At 32.9% G+C, this 14,817-nt stretch overlaps 1 protein-coding gene across 2 annotated transcripts in view; it reads right to left on the minus strand.

Annotated features, from left to right (window-relative positions):
- Positions 1-14,817, minus strand: part of LOC134725804 (uncharacterized) — a 145,342-nt gene that overhangs the window by 116,027 nt on the left and 14,498 nt on the right. For both annotated transcript variants that reach the window (XR_010108602.1, XM_063589972.1), the window contains exons 5-15: positions 14,452-14,682; positions 14,017-14,112; positions 12,792-12,925; positions 12,003-12,210; positions 11,469-11,611; positions 10,352-10,592; positions 9,527-9,705; positions 2,589-2,775; positions 1,614-1,799; positions 1,113-1,286; positions 566-748 (exon numbers count right to left, since the gene is read on the minus strand). Coding sequence is in view for 1 of the 2 variants with exons in the window: in XM_063589972.1 (XP_063446042.1) it covers positions 566-748; positions 1,113-1,286; positions 1,614-1,799; positions 2,589-2,775; positions 9,527-9,705; positions 10,352-10,592; positions 11,469-11,611; positions 12,003-12,210; positions 12,792-12,925; positions 14,017-14,112; positions 14,452-14,682 (1,962 nt within the window). In the remaining variant the exon portion in view is untranslated. The remainder of the gene's footprint in view (positions 1-565; positions 749-1,112; positions 1,287-1,613; positions 1,800-2,588; positions 2,776-9,526; positions 9,706-10,351; positions 10,593-11,468; positions 11,612-12,002; positions 12,211-12,791; positions 12,926-14,016; positions 14,113-14,451; positions 14,683-14,817) is intronic.

Genomic DNA, 14,817 nt, shown 5'->3' on the forward strand with positions numbered 1-14,817 from the left:
TTTTTTCCAATCAAAAAATTATATATTCTAGTAACACATATGAAAAGCAAAGCCTAAATTAAGTCAAGAAATATCTAGGTATGTGATGCACATCTCATTGAAGGCATGTTACTTATTGTAATTGTTTCAGCTCCTCATCAGTATACAAAGTTATCCAAACTATATATTGTTCATATAGAAAATACCTGTACATTGACCATTGAACCATGAAAATGAGGTCAAGGTCAGATGGTTTATAAATCAATGTTAAGTTTTGTATTTTGGTCTGTTTTTCAAGTACGAAAAGCAATAAGTCAACTATATTTGTTGTATGGAATGATTATTAGGTGAACATGTCTGTCTGGCAGGCATAAAACTTAACTTTAACAAAAAGGAAGCTTAATGATATGTTTCTATAAACCTTATCACTATTTTGAAATCTGCTCCGCTTGATCTTTTGACGTCATAAAACAATCACTTTTCCATTGCGGTATTAGATATTTTCTATTTTGACGTCAAATTTTTACAGAAACTAATTTGTGATGTCCAGTAATGGTAGACAAATAGCAATAAGGTGTATTCTTACTTTTGCATGATGGTGGAGTTGCTGACCAGGTATTGTCTGAGCGGCAAAACAAAATGGGTTCCCCAAACAATTGAAAGCCATCATTACAGTCATATTGGACGATAGAGGCATAAGATGTAAGATCTCCAGTAACAACAGTTCTTATAGCATTAACAACATCTGGAGCAGTTTTACAAGTGGCGGCTAAAAAAAAGTAACATACATAATGATATCATAATACAATTTGATTTTTATAAGCATCCACAACGGGAAATAAAATACAAACATGACAATTTATTATATTGATTAAAATAGGGTCAGGCACTGTTTTACTAGTTAACTTTTTGAAAGAGGATTAAGTATGTGACTGAATGCATCTATCTGAGAAGGCAATTAAATTTCTAAATATGTATTTTATTATATTCCTGTTTTTGTATTTTTCTTTTTTTTTTAAATTCAGATCGTTAAGCACCATACTATAATTTGTGTGCATAAATTTATAAACAATTTTTGCAATAGTAAAAACTCAGCAACAGTTTTGAATTTACCATAAAAATTAATGACAAACCTATACAAGATGGTGATTTACTCCAACTACCAGAATTATCACAAGAGATGGCATCACTTGAACTTATATAAAATCCTGGGAAACACTTGTAACGAACTTCACTTTCATAAATGACACCAGTAGAATTGTGATAAAAACCATCAGTTATGTTAGGAGGTAGACCACAATACAAAGCTACAAAAAAAGAAAGAAAAAATGAATCTTGGAATTTGTAATCAAAATCAAAACAAAAACTTTTGGTATTTGTTATCATGTGTAGAGTCTTTCATCATCCTTCAACATCATCAATAATGTATTTTGATTAATCAACTATTGCTTGCTTAACATCCAGTTAATATAAAATTAATTGCCGACGAGAACAATTACATAATTTTTTTTTAAACTGAGTAGGTCCTACAATGTTGATCAAACTAATTTTTTTGTCCCTCATCTACAATTGTGTTTTGAGTTGTATTAATGTTTTTTTTTATTTTTCAACTTTCTAATCAATATAAAACGTACGTTGACATTTAGGAATGACCATATCCCATGTTCCACCAAACTGACAGGTCATAGTGACAGGTTCCTTGATAGAATCAGAGTTGAAGGAGTAGCCAGGTTTACATTTCACAGTTATAATGTCTCTATAATGATAGTTTTTGATAACCGGAACATTTGTGTATTCATTGAAACCTGGATGAGGACAATCTGCAATACAAAGTAAATATATATTTTTTTTTAAACTTCTCATGCATTTTAACTATTTGACAAGACAAAGTTAAAACACACTTTCTTCATTAGATTTTCTTCAGGGTTAAATCAGGTAAGCTAAATAATTGACCATAATATCTAAAGCTAGCACATCTTAAACGTCCTCCAGCCATCTTCAATTTATTGTTGTATACACAGTTTCATCCTAAACACCTCAGAATAATTTTTTCCATTTACTTTTTGACACAAAATCAATAAAAGGAAACTTCCATTTTTCTTCGACTTTTCTTATATCAATTTCAAGTTTCTCTGACTTTTTCACTGTCCCTATCTTTTTTAAAAACAAAAATGTTCACTGAAAATTTTACGAGGTTAACATTTTCAAAAAGTGGAAGATTTCAAATTTAACTGGAGGGACAGTAGGTCTGAAAAGTGGGAGATTTTGACTCCTGCTGGAAGAATCACATTTATGTAAGCTAAATAATCGACCATAATATCTAAAGCTAGCACATCTTAAATGTCCTCAAGCAATATTTGGTAATCATGGAAAACACGACTGACCAAAATTTACCTCTTTTAATCTTGTCTTTTTTTGTGCATATTTTAGAATGGAAATTGTTGATTTTCATATATATGTGAAATGGTGGAGTACTTTACGAAGGATCAAGCGTAACTATTTCAATGAGTAAGTTTTATAAATGATTTGGAAACTCCTCAAGTGTTATTTACAAGTACCTAAGTATTCAATGTTAAAGAACATAAATTTACACTTGCTCTTAAACTTACCAATAGAATAAACTCCATAGAAGCCCCTTCTATTGAGAACGGAATCGGTGGTAAACGTTGCATATATCTTCCCATCAGGTGAATTTATCCCTATACCTTTCTCTGCCAGCTGGAGAAATGAAGCAGTATCGAACCCTTTTCCTTTGTGGACAGCAGTTCTCTTTCCATCAGCACTTTCTGTTAATACCTATTTAAACAAATATGTCAGGTTATAAATACAATACAATTTGTAAACTTTCTATGCTCCAAAAATCATGAATCAGATAACATTATTGATTATTGCCATTTTGTTTCCCTTTGCCTCTGTTGACAATGTTTTCTTGTGGACAATATCTGCTTTCTTTCACTCCATATTTAAATGCCATATTTTGGTTAATCTGAGAGTGATATCTTTATTAATGTTACCCAGCAGGCACCCGATGTTGTACAGACGTCGATATTTGGTTGAAAATAGGTCGCAACGTCGGCGACCAAAATTCAACGTCGGCTCAACGTCAACTAGCAAACGTCTGTCCGACGTTATAGAACGACGTCTATATAACCTTGGTTTTTGGTCTTGACAACACAACGTCGGATGCCAAATGTCGGTTAAACGTGTTAATCAATCTAAAATATCGAAATCACACGTACACGGACACACATTCTCTGCAAGCACACAACTTTTTATTTATATTGATTTACTGATATTTTTTATAAATTAACTCAATAATAACTTTTATAAATAAATCTACTAATTGACCAAGTTGACACGATTTTTAATACTAAAATATTTCAATTACACATACAGATTTGATTTCAATTTGCGCATGCGAACGAGTCCGACATTTCGAATTTTTGTGCGCCAATTTGATTGCAAAAACAACCTCCAAGAGGCGTGTTTGATGTTCATAGCTATTAAACGTCCATAGTAATTTTCATTTATTGTTTGCTTTAATAATATATTAATTTAGTGTATACAGTATTGAAGCTGTAATTATTCGCTGTCCCCGCAAGTTTGAGTTAAGTGATTTGTATGGATTTGTGTAGATCAGATCTCAGATCAAATACGCGTAGTCTGTCATATTCATGAAGAAAGGTTTGTCCATGGGAGTACTATGTTAACCTTGAGATATATTTTACTTATCAATGAAAAAACATGTAATAGGTAAAAGAGCTCATTATCTTATCAAAAAATATGAACATTGATTTGATAATAATTGATTACATAGGCGTTTGCCAATTGTATATAATTCTATCATTATTCAACTTTCAAAATTTCAAAATGAATACAATAAGACACAAGTTTAGCAACTAAATTGTTACGCCTTCTAAAAAATTCCATCATTGCAGATACAGGGAGGATTGATTCATAAATTATCATGGAACATCGGATCGGGATGAAATAGAAAAATGTACTTGTCTGGTAAGTAATTATTTATAACACCTTACTAAAGTTCACCTATATATGAGACAATATCTGCCAAAGTCTACTTTCCATGTCCCCCACTTCACCAGCAATTATTTTTATATTCAACCATCTTTTTTGAAAATTTTAAGTTTCAGTATAAACTAAATTATATAATGCACCAACTCCTGCCAATTAAATACTCATTCTTGTATTTCTTCCAATAAAATATTGTAATTTAAATGTTCAACCCCCCCCTAAAATCAGGTTTTTTTACCTGTGGAAACGTTTACAAGACCAAGAGTTATTTTCCCATTATGTATTTTGAAAAGCATCATTTCCTGAATGCATTAGTACAAAGAAATAGATGGAAAGGCGGTCAGGTTTGAAAATTCAAGCCCATCCAAGGTACGAATTTATAGAAAAATACTTTATGGTGTTCTATCCTGTTATAGCCTTTTCTTACACTTTCTGAGAATAATTTTATGTGTGCACCACAACATTAGGTGTGTTTTTATATCATCTTTTTAAATGTAATATGTCACAGGAAATACACTTACATTTAATGTGATAAAAAGGACAAAAACTATCGAGTAATTCCTTTCTGTTACGTTCTGTCATGTTACCTGATAAAAAGTAACAGCATAACCATCATCAGTAACAGGAAGGATGCTAAAGACAATTTCACTAAAGAATCGAAAAGTTTATCTACTATATGCCAACCATTTCATTTTATTTATGTTATCACCACCTTATGCAATAAATTTCAAAATAATACACAGTATATTGAATAAAAATATAGAGTTTTTCCCTTTGATAACAGCAGAGAACATTGTGCAATTCTAGCATAGTAGATAGTAACAGCAAGGAATTTATTTTAGAATTTTTCATTACCTAGGCAGATTTTTCATCTTGCAAATACAGTTTCAAAGGATAAATGACATTGTTTGCTGTTATTTTCCAATTGTGACCAATCTAAAATGATGTATTTTTCTTAAACTTTTAAATAAAGCAGAAAAATCCTTTCTGTTACCAACTCTGTCCTGTTACCGTTGTCCTGTTACTCAAGATTCTTTCATGTTACCGACATATCTGACTATATTTAAGTATATTTCTAAACCTTTTGTATTGCAAATGCTAAAATCAATAATTGGCATTTGATAAACTATTGCAGGATATACTAGTAAACCACAAATAGTGTCTTAAACTTATTTCTTATTCCCATTAGAAACTTTTTAAAATTGGTTCACTTTGGTAACAGGAAAGAACTGGATTTTTTTGTACCATTTTTAAAATAGCCATTGCTTCCTTATTAAACAATTGTTTGAATTACAGACAACAGTTCCTAGATCCACAATGTGTGTTCTTCGATTTGTGCTATTAAAATACCGGGTCTAAAGATATTTTGTTTTGTTTTTTCTTATTGCCAAAAAATCGACTTTTTCAGATATTGTCTCATATATTATCGGACGATACAAATTTGTTCTTACATTTTGATGTAATTAAAAGTCAAAAGATTTACAACGCATGAAATTCCTTAGCTTGAAATACATTTAGAACAAACAATTCTTTTCTACACTAGCTGTCGCTCACAGCATGTATTACAACATGTTTTCGGTGAAGTAATGTGCAGATAAGGAAAACGTGTGACCAAAGCAAATTAACACACAATCTGCCCAATTTCAAAGTGGTTTATATGGTAACGGATGCTTTATCTATTGACCATACTTAATTATTATACGGTAGCACTAAAAACTCAAGGGAAAAGCAAATGTTCCTATAGTTTTGATATATAAACATAGACTAAACAAGTATCACAAAAGACTGGGATTTTATTACAGTTCGAAGAAAAAAAAGTGTCATTGTGTCTACTTCTTGCTTATAGCAAACATGCAAAAATGATCTTTTGATAAAGAATTTAAATATGATAAAATATATCAATATAATCAATTATACATGAGTAATATTTACTATGAATTATATCAAAATTATAGGGGTCTATCTGGCAATGAAGGATACATTTTTATTTCCCATTTAACGGCAATGTGTTTTCTGGTCTCTGCATCCGTCCGTTCGTTCGTCTATCTGTCCCGCTATGGGTTAAAATGTTTGGTCAAGTTAGTTGTTGATGAAGTTGAAGTCCTATCAACTTGAAACTTGAAGTACACATGATTCGTATGATGTGATCTTTCTAAATTCAATGCCAAAAAATGTTTTGAACCCAATTTCACGGTCCGAACATAACAAATGATAGTGGGATTGGGGCATCCATGTACTATGGGCATATTTTTGTTTAAGGGTTATTTATTTTGAAAAATGAGTGTTTGTCAAGATGTCGGTGCTGGTGGTGCATTTTATAGTGCCTGTAAAGAGCTTGGTATTTGCAGTGCATAAATATATTGTTTCCAAAGATGAGTGAATGCAAAGATATCGGTGCTTGTGGATCATTATTGCTTCTCAAGAAGAGTGCCTGTGAATATCTCGGTGCTTGTGGTGCTTGTGGTGCGTTATTGTATCTCAGGTTGAGTGACTGTCAAGATCTCGGTGCTTGTGGTGCATTATGTTCCCCAAGATGAGTGACTTTCAGGATCTCGGTGCTTCTGATGCATTATTGTTTCCCAAGATGAGTGACTTGCAAGATATTGATGATTTTGTTTTGGGGGAGGGGGGCATTATTGTTTCTAAAGATAAGTGGCTGTCAAAATCTAGTGTGTGCAGTAATTTATTGTTTCCCCAAGATGTGTGACTGTAAATATCCCGATGCTCGCGGTGCATTAATTATTATTTCTCTAGTTCAGTGAATGACTGTCAAGATCTCTGGGATATTTCAAGATAATTTTAATAAAAATACTTCTTATTTTCGATCACTGATCTGTATTTTCAATGTATGATACCTGCTTTTTTTTAAACAAATAGAAAGAATATTTTATATAAGCCTAGAACAATTTCTAAGGCTTTGAATTCAGGGGTTTAACACGTTGTCTCTTAACTGTTTGGTTTTCACATATAAAATTACATATTTTTTTCATTTTAGAAACGGAACATGAAGACAGCTTACCAGAAGTATCTACCGGACAGATAAGGAGAATAAGTCGGAAGAAAAAAGCCGCGAAATCAACCGATGGAGCAAAAGAAATCAATAGAAATAGAGCAGAAAATTGACATTGATGTTTTTAAAAATACCACAATAAAATATGTAGATTCATTCAATTATTTATTGTTTTGTTTCAACACAATTTCAAGTGATCAAAGATCATAGTTCTCCTTTTTAGCTACTAGCTCATTGATATTTGTTTGGTTCTCCTACTGGATAAAATCTTATACATCATGATGTATTTCCACTTCAGACTCAGCACATCAAGTCAAAAGAAGATGTGTTCAAGATGTTGAAGCACTTGTTCAGGACGTTACCTTTATTTGTTGTCAAATTCAAGAACGTTAATAATGATTTACTTTCGTCTTTAATCAGCTCTAAAGACACCTACAGATATTTTGAGAGGTTTAATGTTGGTTGTTGTAAAGTTGATTAGTCGTTGTACAGACATCTGAGGATATTTGAAGAGGGTTACTGTTGGTTGTTAGGACGTTGTTTAGACGTTGTACAGGCATTAGGAGATGTTTAAACAGGTTTAATGTGGTTGTTAGGACGTTGATTAGACGTTGTACAGACATCTCAAGATATTCAATAAGGTTTAATGTGGTTGTTATGACGTTGATCAGACGTTGTACATAAGTTGAACATCTTTATTTAGGTTTATCCTGTTAGTTGGTCGGATGTTGTACTGACGTTGTACAGACGTATGTTTTTGACGTTGGGTAGACGTCAAGTTTCGACATCTAAAAAATTTCATATACAACCAAAATCTAACGTAGTTGCGACGTTAGGGTCTGACGTCAAACTGATGTTAATACAACGTCAAATGTCTGCTGGGTAACCTCTCTTGCAGACCAAGGAATCAGAAATCTTTTCTCAATGACTCAAAATGATAAATTTCTCAGAAATCGCTAAGGTTACTTTCAACTGAGAAGAATTAAAACCAGACGTTATATGACAAAACTAACATATAGGTCATTCTGGGATTCTTTTTGTTTATCAAATTGACAGGAAATTACCAGCCATTTAATTTAATAACCTTTAAAAGTGTTTTTTTTTGCACTATCATTTTCCATGTTCATTGGACATTAAACTGGGAAAAAAATCTATTTTGGCATTAAAATTAGAAAGATCATACTATAGGGAACATGTGTACTAAGTTTCTAGTTGATTGGACTTCAACTTCATCAAAAACTACCTTGACCAAAAACTTTAACCTGAAACTCACACTTTCATTTTGTGGACCGTGAAATTGGGATCAAAAGTCTATTTTGGCTTTAGAAGAAAGATCATATCATAATGAACATGTGTACTAAGTTTCAAGTTGATTGGACTTCAGCTTCATCAAAAACTACCGCGACCAAAAACTTAAACCTGAAGCGTGACAGACGGACAGACAAACAAACGGATGGACAGTGTACTAAGTTTCAAGTTGATTGGACTTCAGCTTCATCGAAAACTACCTTGACCAAAAACTTACCCCTGAAGTGGGACAGACAGACAAATGAACAGATGCACAGACCAGAAAACACAAGTAAACTGCGAGCTACTGCTCACTGATGATACCCCCGCCGCAAGTGGATAATATTAATAGTGTAAAAATATGCAAGTGTTCGGTAAACAGGAAGTTGTCAAGTGATCAATCTGAAAACGCATCACACGGTATAGCTGACTTATATAAATCCTGAAACAAAATTTCAGAAATCCTTGTATTGTAGTTCCTGAGAAAAATGTGACGAAAATTTTCAACTTGGCTATCATGTGTAAAATCGTACAAGTGTTCGGTAAACAGGAAGTTGTCAAGTGATCAATCTGAAAACTCATCACACCGTATAGCTGACTTAGATAAACCCTGAAACAAAATTTCAGAAATCCTTGTATTGTAGTTCTTGAGAAAAATGTGACGAAAATTTTCAACTTGGCTATCATGTGTAAAATCATACAAGTGTTCGGAAAACAGGAAGTAGTCAAGTGATCAATCTGAAAACGCATCACATGGTATAGCTGACTTAGATAAACCCTGAAACCAAATTTCAGAAATCCTTGTATTGTAGTTCCTGAGAAAAATGTGACGAAAATATTCAACTTGGCTATCATGTGTAAAATCATACAAGTGTTCGGTAAACAGGAAGTTGTCAAGTGATCAATCTGAAAACGCATCACACGGTATAGCTGACTTAGATAAACCATGAAACCAAATTTCAGAAATCCTTGTATTGTAGTTCCTGAGAAAAATGTGACGAAAGTTTCATGAGACGGACTGACTGACGGACGGACTGAAGGACTGACGGGACGGTACGACGGACAGACAGAGGTAAAACAGTATACCCCCCCTTTTTTAAAGCGGGGGTATAATAATGCCCCTCCACTATCGTAGGTGGGGCATAAAATACAGATACTATTTTTACTCATTTAATCTAGCCTCAAATCATTTTAAGAGTAGATATAACTTAATCATACCTGTAAAAAATCCTTTTCATCTTCAAAATCAGCATCTTTGTTGAAAAACAAAGTAACACCTTTACCACTGGGTACTTTTACTTTCCAGGAACATTTCTGATAATTAGCATAATTAATTGATTTCTTGTATCCAGGCGAGTAAATTTCACCTGTATCTGATGTCAGGTTTACCTCACAGCCTGAAAATAAATAAATTATTAACCCTAATTTGAAAAGTTCTACTTTACAACAAATTAAGTAAACAGTTGGAATTAATATTGTTAGTTTCAGTAAAACTAGATTCTCTAAGAGTGCACATGATGAAATATCTTGCCAAATTTACTGATTATGATTGTATTTATATTGAAATGTTTTATACAAGTATCATATAATTTATAGCTGACTATGCAGTATGGGTTTTACTCATTTTTGAAGGCCATATGGTGACCTATACAGAGGGGGGTTAGGGGGAGACCAAGGGGGCCTGAGCCCCCTTTTCTGGGAAAAATTTGGTTGCTTATATAGGGAATCACTGAAGCATGACCGGAGCAGGCCCCCTCTTAGGCAGTCAATGTGTGCCCACTTCTAAAAATTTCTGTGTCATTTGGTCTCTTGTCAAGACAATTTTCATGGTTTGAGGAAAACTTGAATATTCATGAATATTTAATTTCATAGTTCTGACAAAGTCTGCATACACTCCTTAGGAAATTTGAATTCATTGCATTTTTAAATTTGTGGTTCCCCTATACACACAAAATCCATGAAAAATTGGTATTTTTAAGGAATCCACAGTATATCAATGTTCAAGTAGTTCTAGAAGACAATAAGTATGTTTACATGCTTTACCTTGCCAGTATCTAAGAGTTAATCCTAATCCTGATGTAGTATGTAGTGTTCTTAGAATAATATACATCTGGTTACCAGTAGATGATACAATCTGTGGCCATGCTGGTTCTATGTGAGACTTGGGATCTCTCATCAGATTATCATTATTGTCTGCAGTGTAAGTGGCTAGTAGTGGGTAGGAGGGAGAATCTCCATCATGTATGGCAATGTAATCACCTTTAAACAGGGAAAGGGATACTCTCTGAAAAATAAATATGTAATCACCTTTAAACAGGGAAAGGGATACTCTCTGAAAATAAATATGTAATCACCTTTAAACAGGGAAAGCGATACTCTCTTAAAAATAAATATGCAATCACCTTTAAACAGGGAAAGCGATACTCTCTGAAAAATAAATATGTAATCACCTTTAAATAGGGAAAGCGATACTCTCTGAAAAATAAATATGTAATCACCTTTAAACAGGGAAAGGGATTTTAAACAGGGAAAGGGATACTCTCTGAAAATAAATATGTAATCACCTTTAAACAGGGAAAGCGATACTCTCTGAAAATAAATATGTAATCACCTTTAAACAGGGAAAGCGATACTCTCTGAAAAATAAATATGTAATCACCTTTAAACAGGGAAAGGGATACTCTCTGAAAAATAAATATGTAATCACCTTTAAACAGGGAAAGGGATACTCTCTGAAAATAAATATGTAATCACCTTTAAACAGGGAAAGCGATACTCTCTGAAAAATAAATATGTAATCACCTTTAAACAGGGAAAGGGATACTCTCTGAAAATAAATAATCTCTTAAAAATATACTTCAATACAAGTTATGACTCATATTAAGCTGACTCAAATAGAATACTGAGGAAGATAGCTTAAATGTTAAAGTGGACAAACCCTGTACCTTTCATTTCTGATTCCATTTAAAGCGATAAAATAAAGTTCAGCAATCTGTCATTGGGGGAAATTTAGAGAAAGTCAAAATTCTGCCTATATACACATCTTTAATTAGTTTATGTGTAGCTGAAAAACATGATTCTTATCAGAAAAGTCTCTGGCCAAAAACATAATTTGTTTTTTTTCCAATAATTTTCTCATGAAGATGTTTTCAAATAGTACCTCTATTGTTACAATTTTCTGTGCATTCTTTGCTTTAATGACCCAGGTATAATCTCTGTTTCCAAGGTATTCTTTGCCAGCAGTCAATGTAGAAGGTTTGTTTTCAGCAGTCAATGGTATGGCAATAGATGTATCTGCTTCAACTGAAAAACAAAATGTAAATCCAGGTCTAAGAACCAAAAGTTTTCAAAAGTTACATTGTATTTCATAGATTTTCAATTTTCAATCTCTGTGGGTTCTTTATTTTTTGCCTTGTTGTTTTTCGTGGTGATTTTTTGTTGTTGCTGTCTTTAAGTGTTCAATTTTTCAACTCAGGTTATTCTTCAGGGGTTGAAGTCATAAAACTTTGCTCAGTGCTTAGAGCACAAAAATCATGCTCGAAACACAACATCCAGTATTTTGATTGGTTGATTATTGAGTAAGAAATCTTGCTCGAAAGTTTTATGACCACAAGGCCAGAACAGATTACAAATTCATTCAGTGAAAAAGGTGTGATATAACAAAAGGTGCATGCATTATTGTTTATAGACTAACCAGTGGAGTATTTAATTAGAAATCCATTTCTTTGCGATGCTGAATCTGTAACAAATCTGATAATAAGGTAATTATTATAGCTACGATAAGTTTTCTTTGCTGGTAAATATCCCGACAGTTTGTCTAGTAGTGTAGATGTGGCCTCTGTTTTACCACCCACAAGGATATCCACAACGTCAGAATTCTTCTCCGTGTCAAACTTATCAATCTAGTCAACAAAAAATATAGATAATGTATAATGAGAACAGAAATGTGGAATGTGTCAAAGAGACAACAACCTGACCAGAGAGTAGATAAGTAACATATGTCAACAGGTTATTAAAAGAAGTAACTTCAAGAATGCATATTGATGTGCTTCATAAGTGTTTCTCATTTCTATATAGCTTTGACCATTGGTTTTCCTGTTTGAATGGTCTTACAGTCATTTTTATATGCCCTTTATAGCTTGCTGTTTGGTGTCAGCCAAGGCTCTGTATTGAAGGCAGTACTATGACCTATAATAGTTTACTTTTACAATTGTGACTTGGACAGAGAGTTGTTTCATAGGCATTCACATATCACATCTTCATATATCAATGTATAGAGAAACTGAATGCTTTGAAGTTACTTCTTTTAATAAGATGTTGATACTGAGACATGTATCGCAGTAACTGACAGTAACTAGTACTAAACTTATGTTGTCCTTTCATAATACAAATTCAATATTCCTTGATAATTTCAGTTTCATTCTAATATAAAAATAAAATGTTTCATCCCAAAATTCACATGTGTGATATAAATAAAAGTTACCTCAATCATTAAATTTGTGCCTTCCTTTCCAACTATAGTCCACAGACAGTCGGTTGAAGCTGGGTATGGATCTGGGTAGTTAATAGATTGTATAATACCAGATGGAGCTGTATATACTATACGGCAGTCTTTTTCTATAAATAAAGTCATACCAACTTATGTAACTTTTCAAGCTGGATAACTGATAAAAGTTATGACACTATTTCAAAGGAGTTTTGTTCCAAAGGCTGAAAGATTGGGGACCAATTCAATAAAATGAAGTGTAAGCAAGGGTAAAGATTGCCTTATTTTTTTAGTAGGAAGTAAAGCTAAACATTTCTTTTAAAACCATAGTAAACCAACACCTAGTGAATATGTAGTACAGTAGAGAAATATTGCATTGTATAAATCACTGGTTGTAGTTGAATCAACTAAAATTCTGGACAAAGGAAGATGTACGTATTGTAATGCATTTACTTTTCTACATTGGCTAGAGGTATAGGGGGAGGGTTGAGATCTCATAAACATGTTTAACACCGCCTCATTTTTCGCCTGTCCCAAGTCAGGAGCCTCTGGCCTTTGGTAGTCTTGTATTATTCTAATTTTAGTTTCTTGTGTACAATTTGGAAATAAGTATGGCGTTCATTATCACTGAACTAGTATATATTTTTAGGGGCCAGCTGAAGGACGCCTCCGGGTGCGGGAATTTCTCGCTACATTGAAGACCTGTTGGTGACCTTCTGCTGTTGTGTTTTCTTTATGGTCAGGTTGTTGTCTCTTTGACACATTCCCCATTTCCATTCTCAATTTTATATCTTCAATTGTTTTAGATCACTTCAATAATGACATCACTGATAATTTAATAACAGATATTTAAGATTTCTGCACCTTGAAAAGTTATGTAATTTTCTTGACAAGTATAACATCATTTTGTAAATTGAATATCTTAGCATATATTTCATTGATAAATTTCACAGTTGATAAAAGAAACAAAATAATTTGAGCAAATTGCTTGATACATCCTCAGATTGTCCAAATTAATCTGGATACTCCATATGAGTTATTTCCCCTTCTGTATTTGATATAAAGTTAAAAGTCTGAGTGACTCACACCCTAAGTGCTAGGAATTTATGGTCTTGATTCGAGTTCAAGGGTCCATCAAAATGAAAATGAGGTCAAGGTCATGTTTTTAATAGAGATTTTGGCTAAATTTGGGACAATATGTTGGTCATAGTGACCTACTTACCACAATCTATTTCATCAGAATAATCTCCACAATCATCCTCTCCGTCACATTTCCATCTGTTACTAATACATTTACCATTGTTACAGAAAAGACTTCCTTAAAATTAAATGAAGAATTAATATTCAACATTTTCTATGCTTAATTCTATCAAAAACAAGCAAATTTCATTGATGTTAGTATTTTGAAAGCTTTGTTAATATAAACATGAATCAAATCTCAGAGATAAATAGATCAATCTTCATACATTCATGTGTAACCAGCCAAGGTTTCTTCCAATTTCAGGCAATTCCTTGTTGTTTTTAAATGTATCTTATTTTGATACAGCCGTACAGGAGTGGCTGTTTTATCAAATAACAGCTGACCAACAATTCACATCAGATGATAAATAGACCAAGTCATATAATAATAAATTGTCAGTGTTTAACATAACCTTACCTGAAGGACATGAGTTGCGTTCACATATAAATGGTAATTTCTGTTCACATGGACCAAGCTGCCATTTGTGCTGTTCATTATCAAAGATAAGAAACACACAGTCTCCATTGGCAATGTTGGGACTATTATCAGCCCAGTACCCTTCATATCTGGAGGCAGTAAAAGGTCCTGTTACAGAATTCCATCTTGCAGAGTTGGCATCAGTGTCATCAATATTAATACGATTAAATCCTGAAAAAATATTGTTAAAATGAAGTTCAATGGAACAAGAATTTGATTCTAATCTGACACAAAAGGAAAAGTTTTCAGGGTCGTGCCAGCTAATAGCATTCCATATTTAAGAATTGCCCTCTAGAAAAAATTGCT

The sequence above is a fragment of the Mytilus trossulus genome, chromosome 7 (assembly GCF_036588685.1).
Source record: "Mytilus trossulus isolate FHL-02 chromosome 7, PNRI_Mtr1.1.1.hap1, whole genome shotgun sequence".
In the NCBI taxonomy this organism is placed as follows: domain Eukaryota; kingdom Metazoa; phylum Mollusca; class Bivalvia; order Mytilida; family Mytilidae; genus Mytilus; species Mytilus trossulus.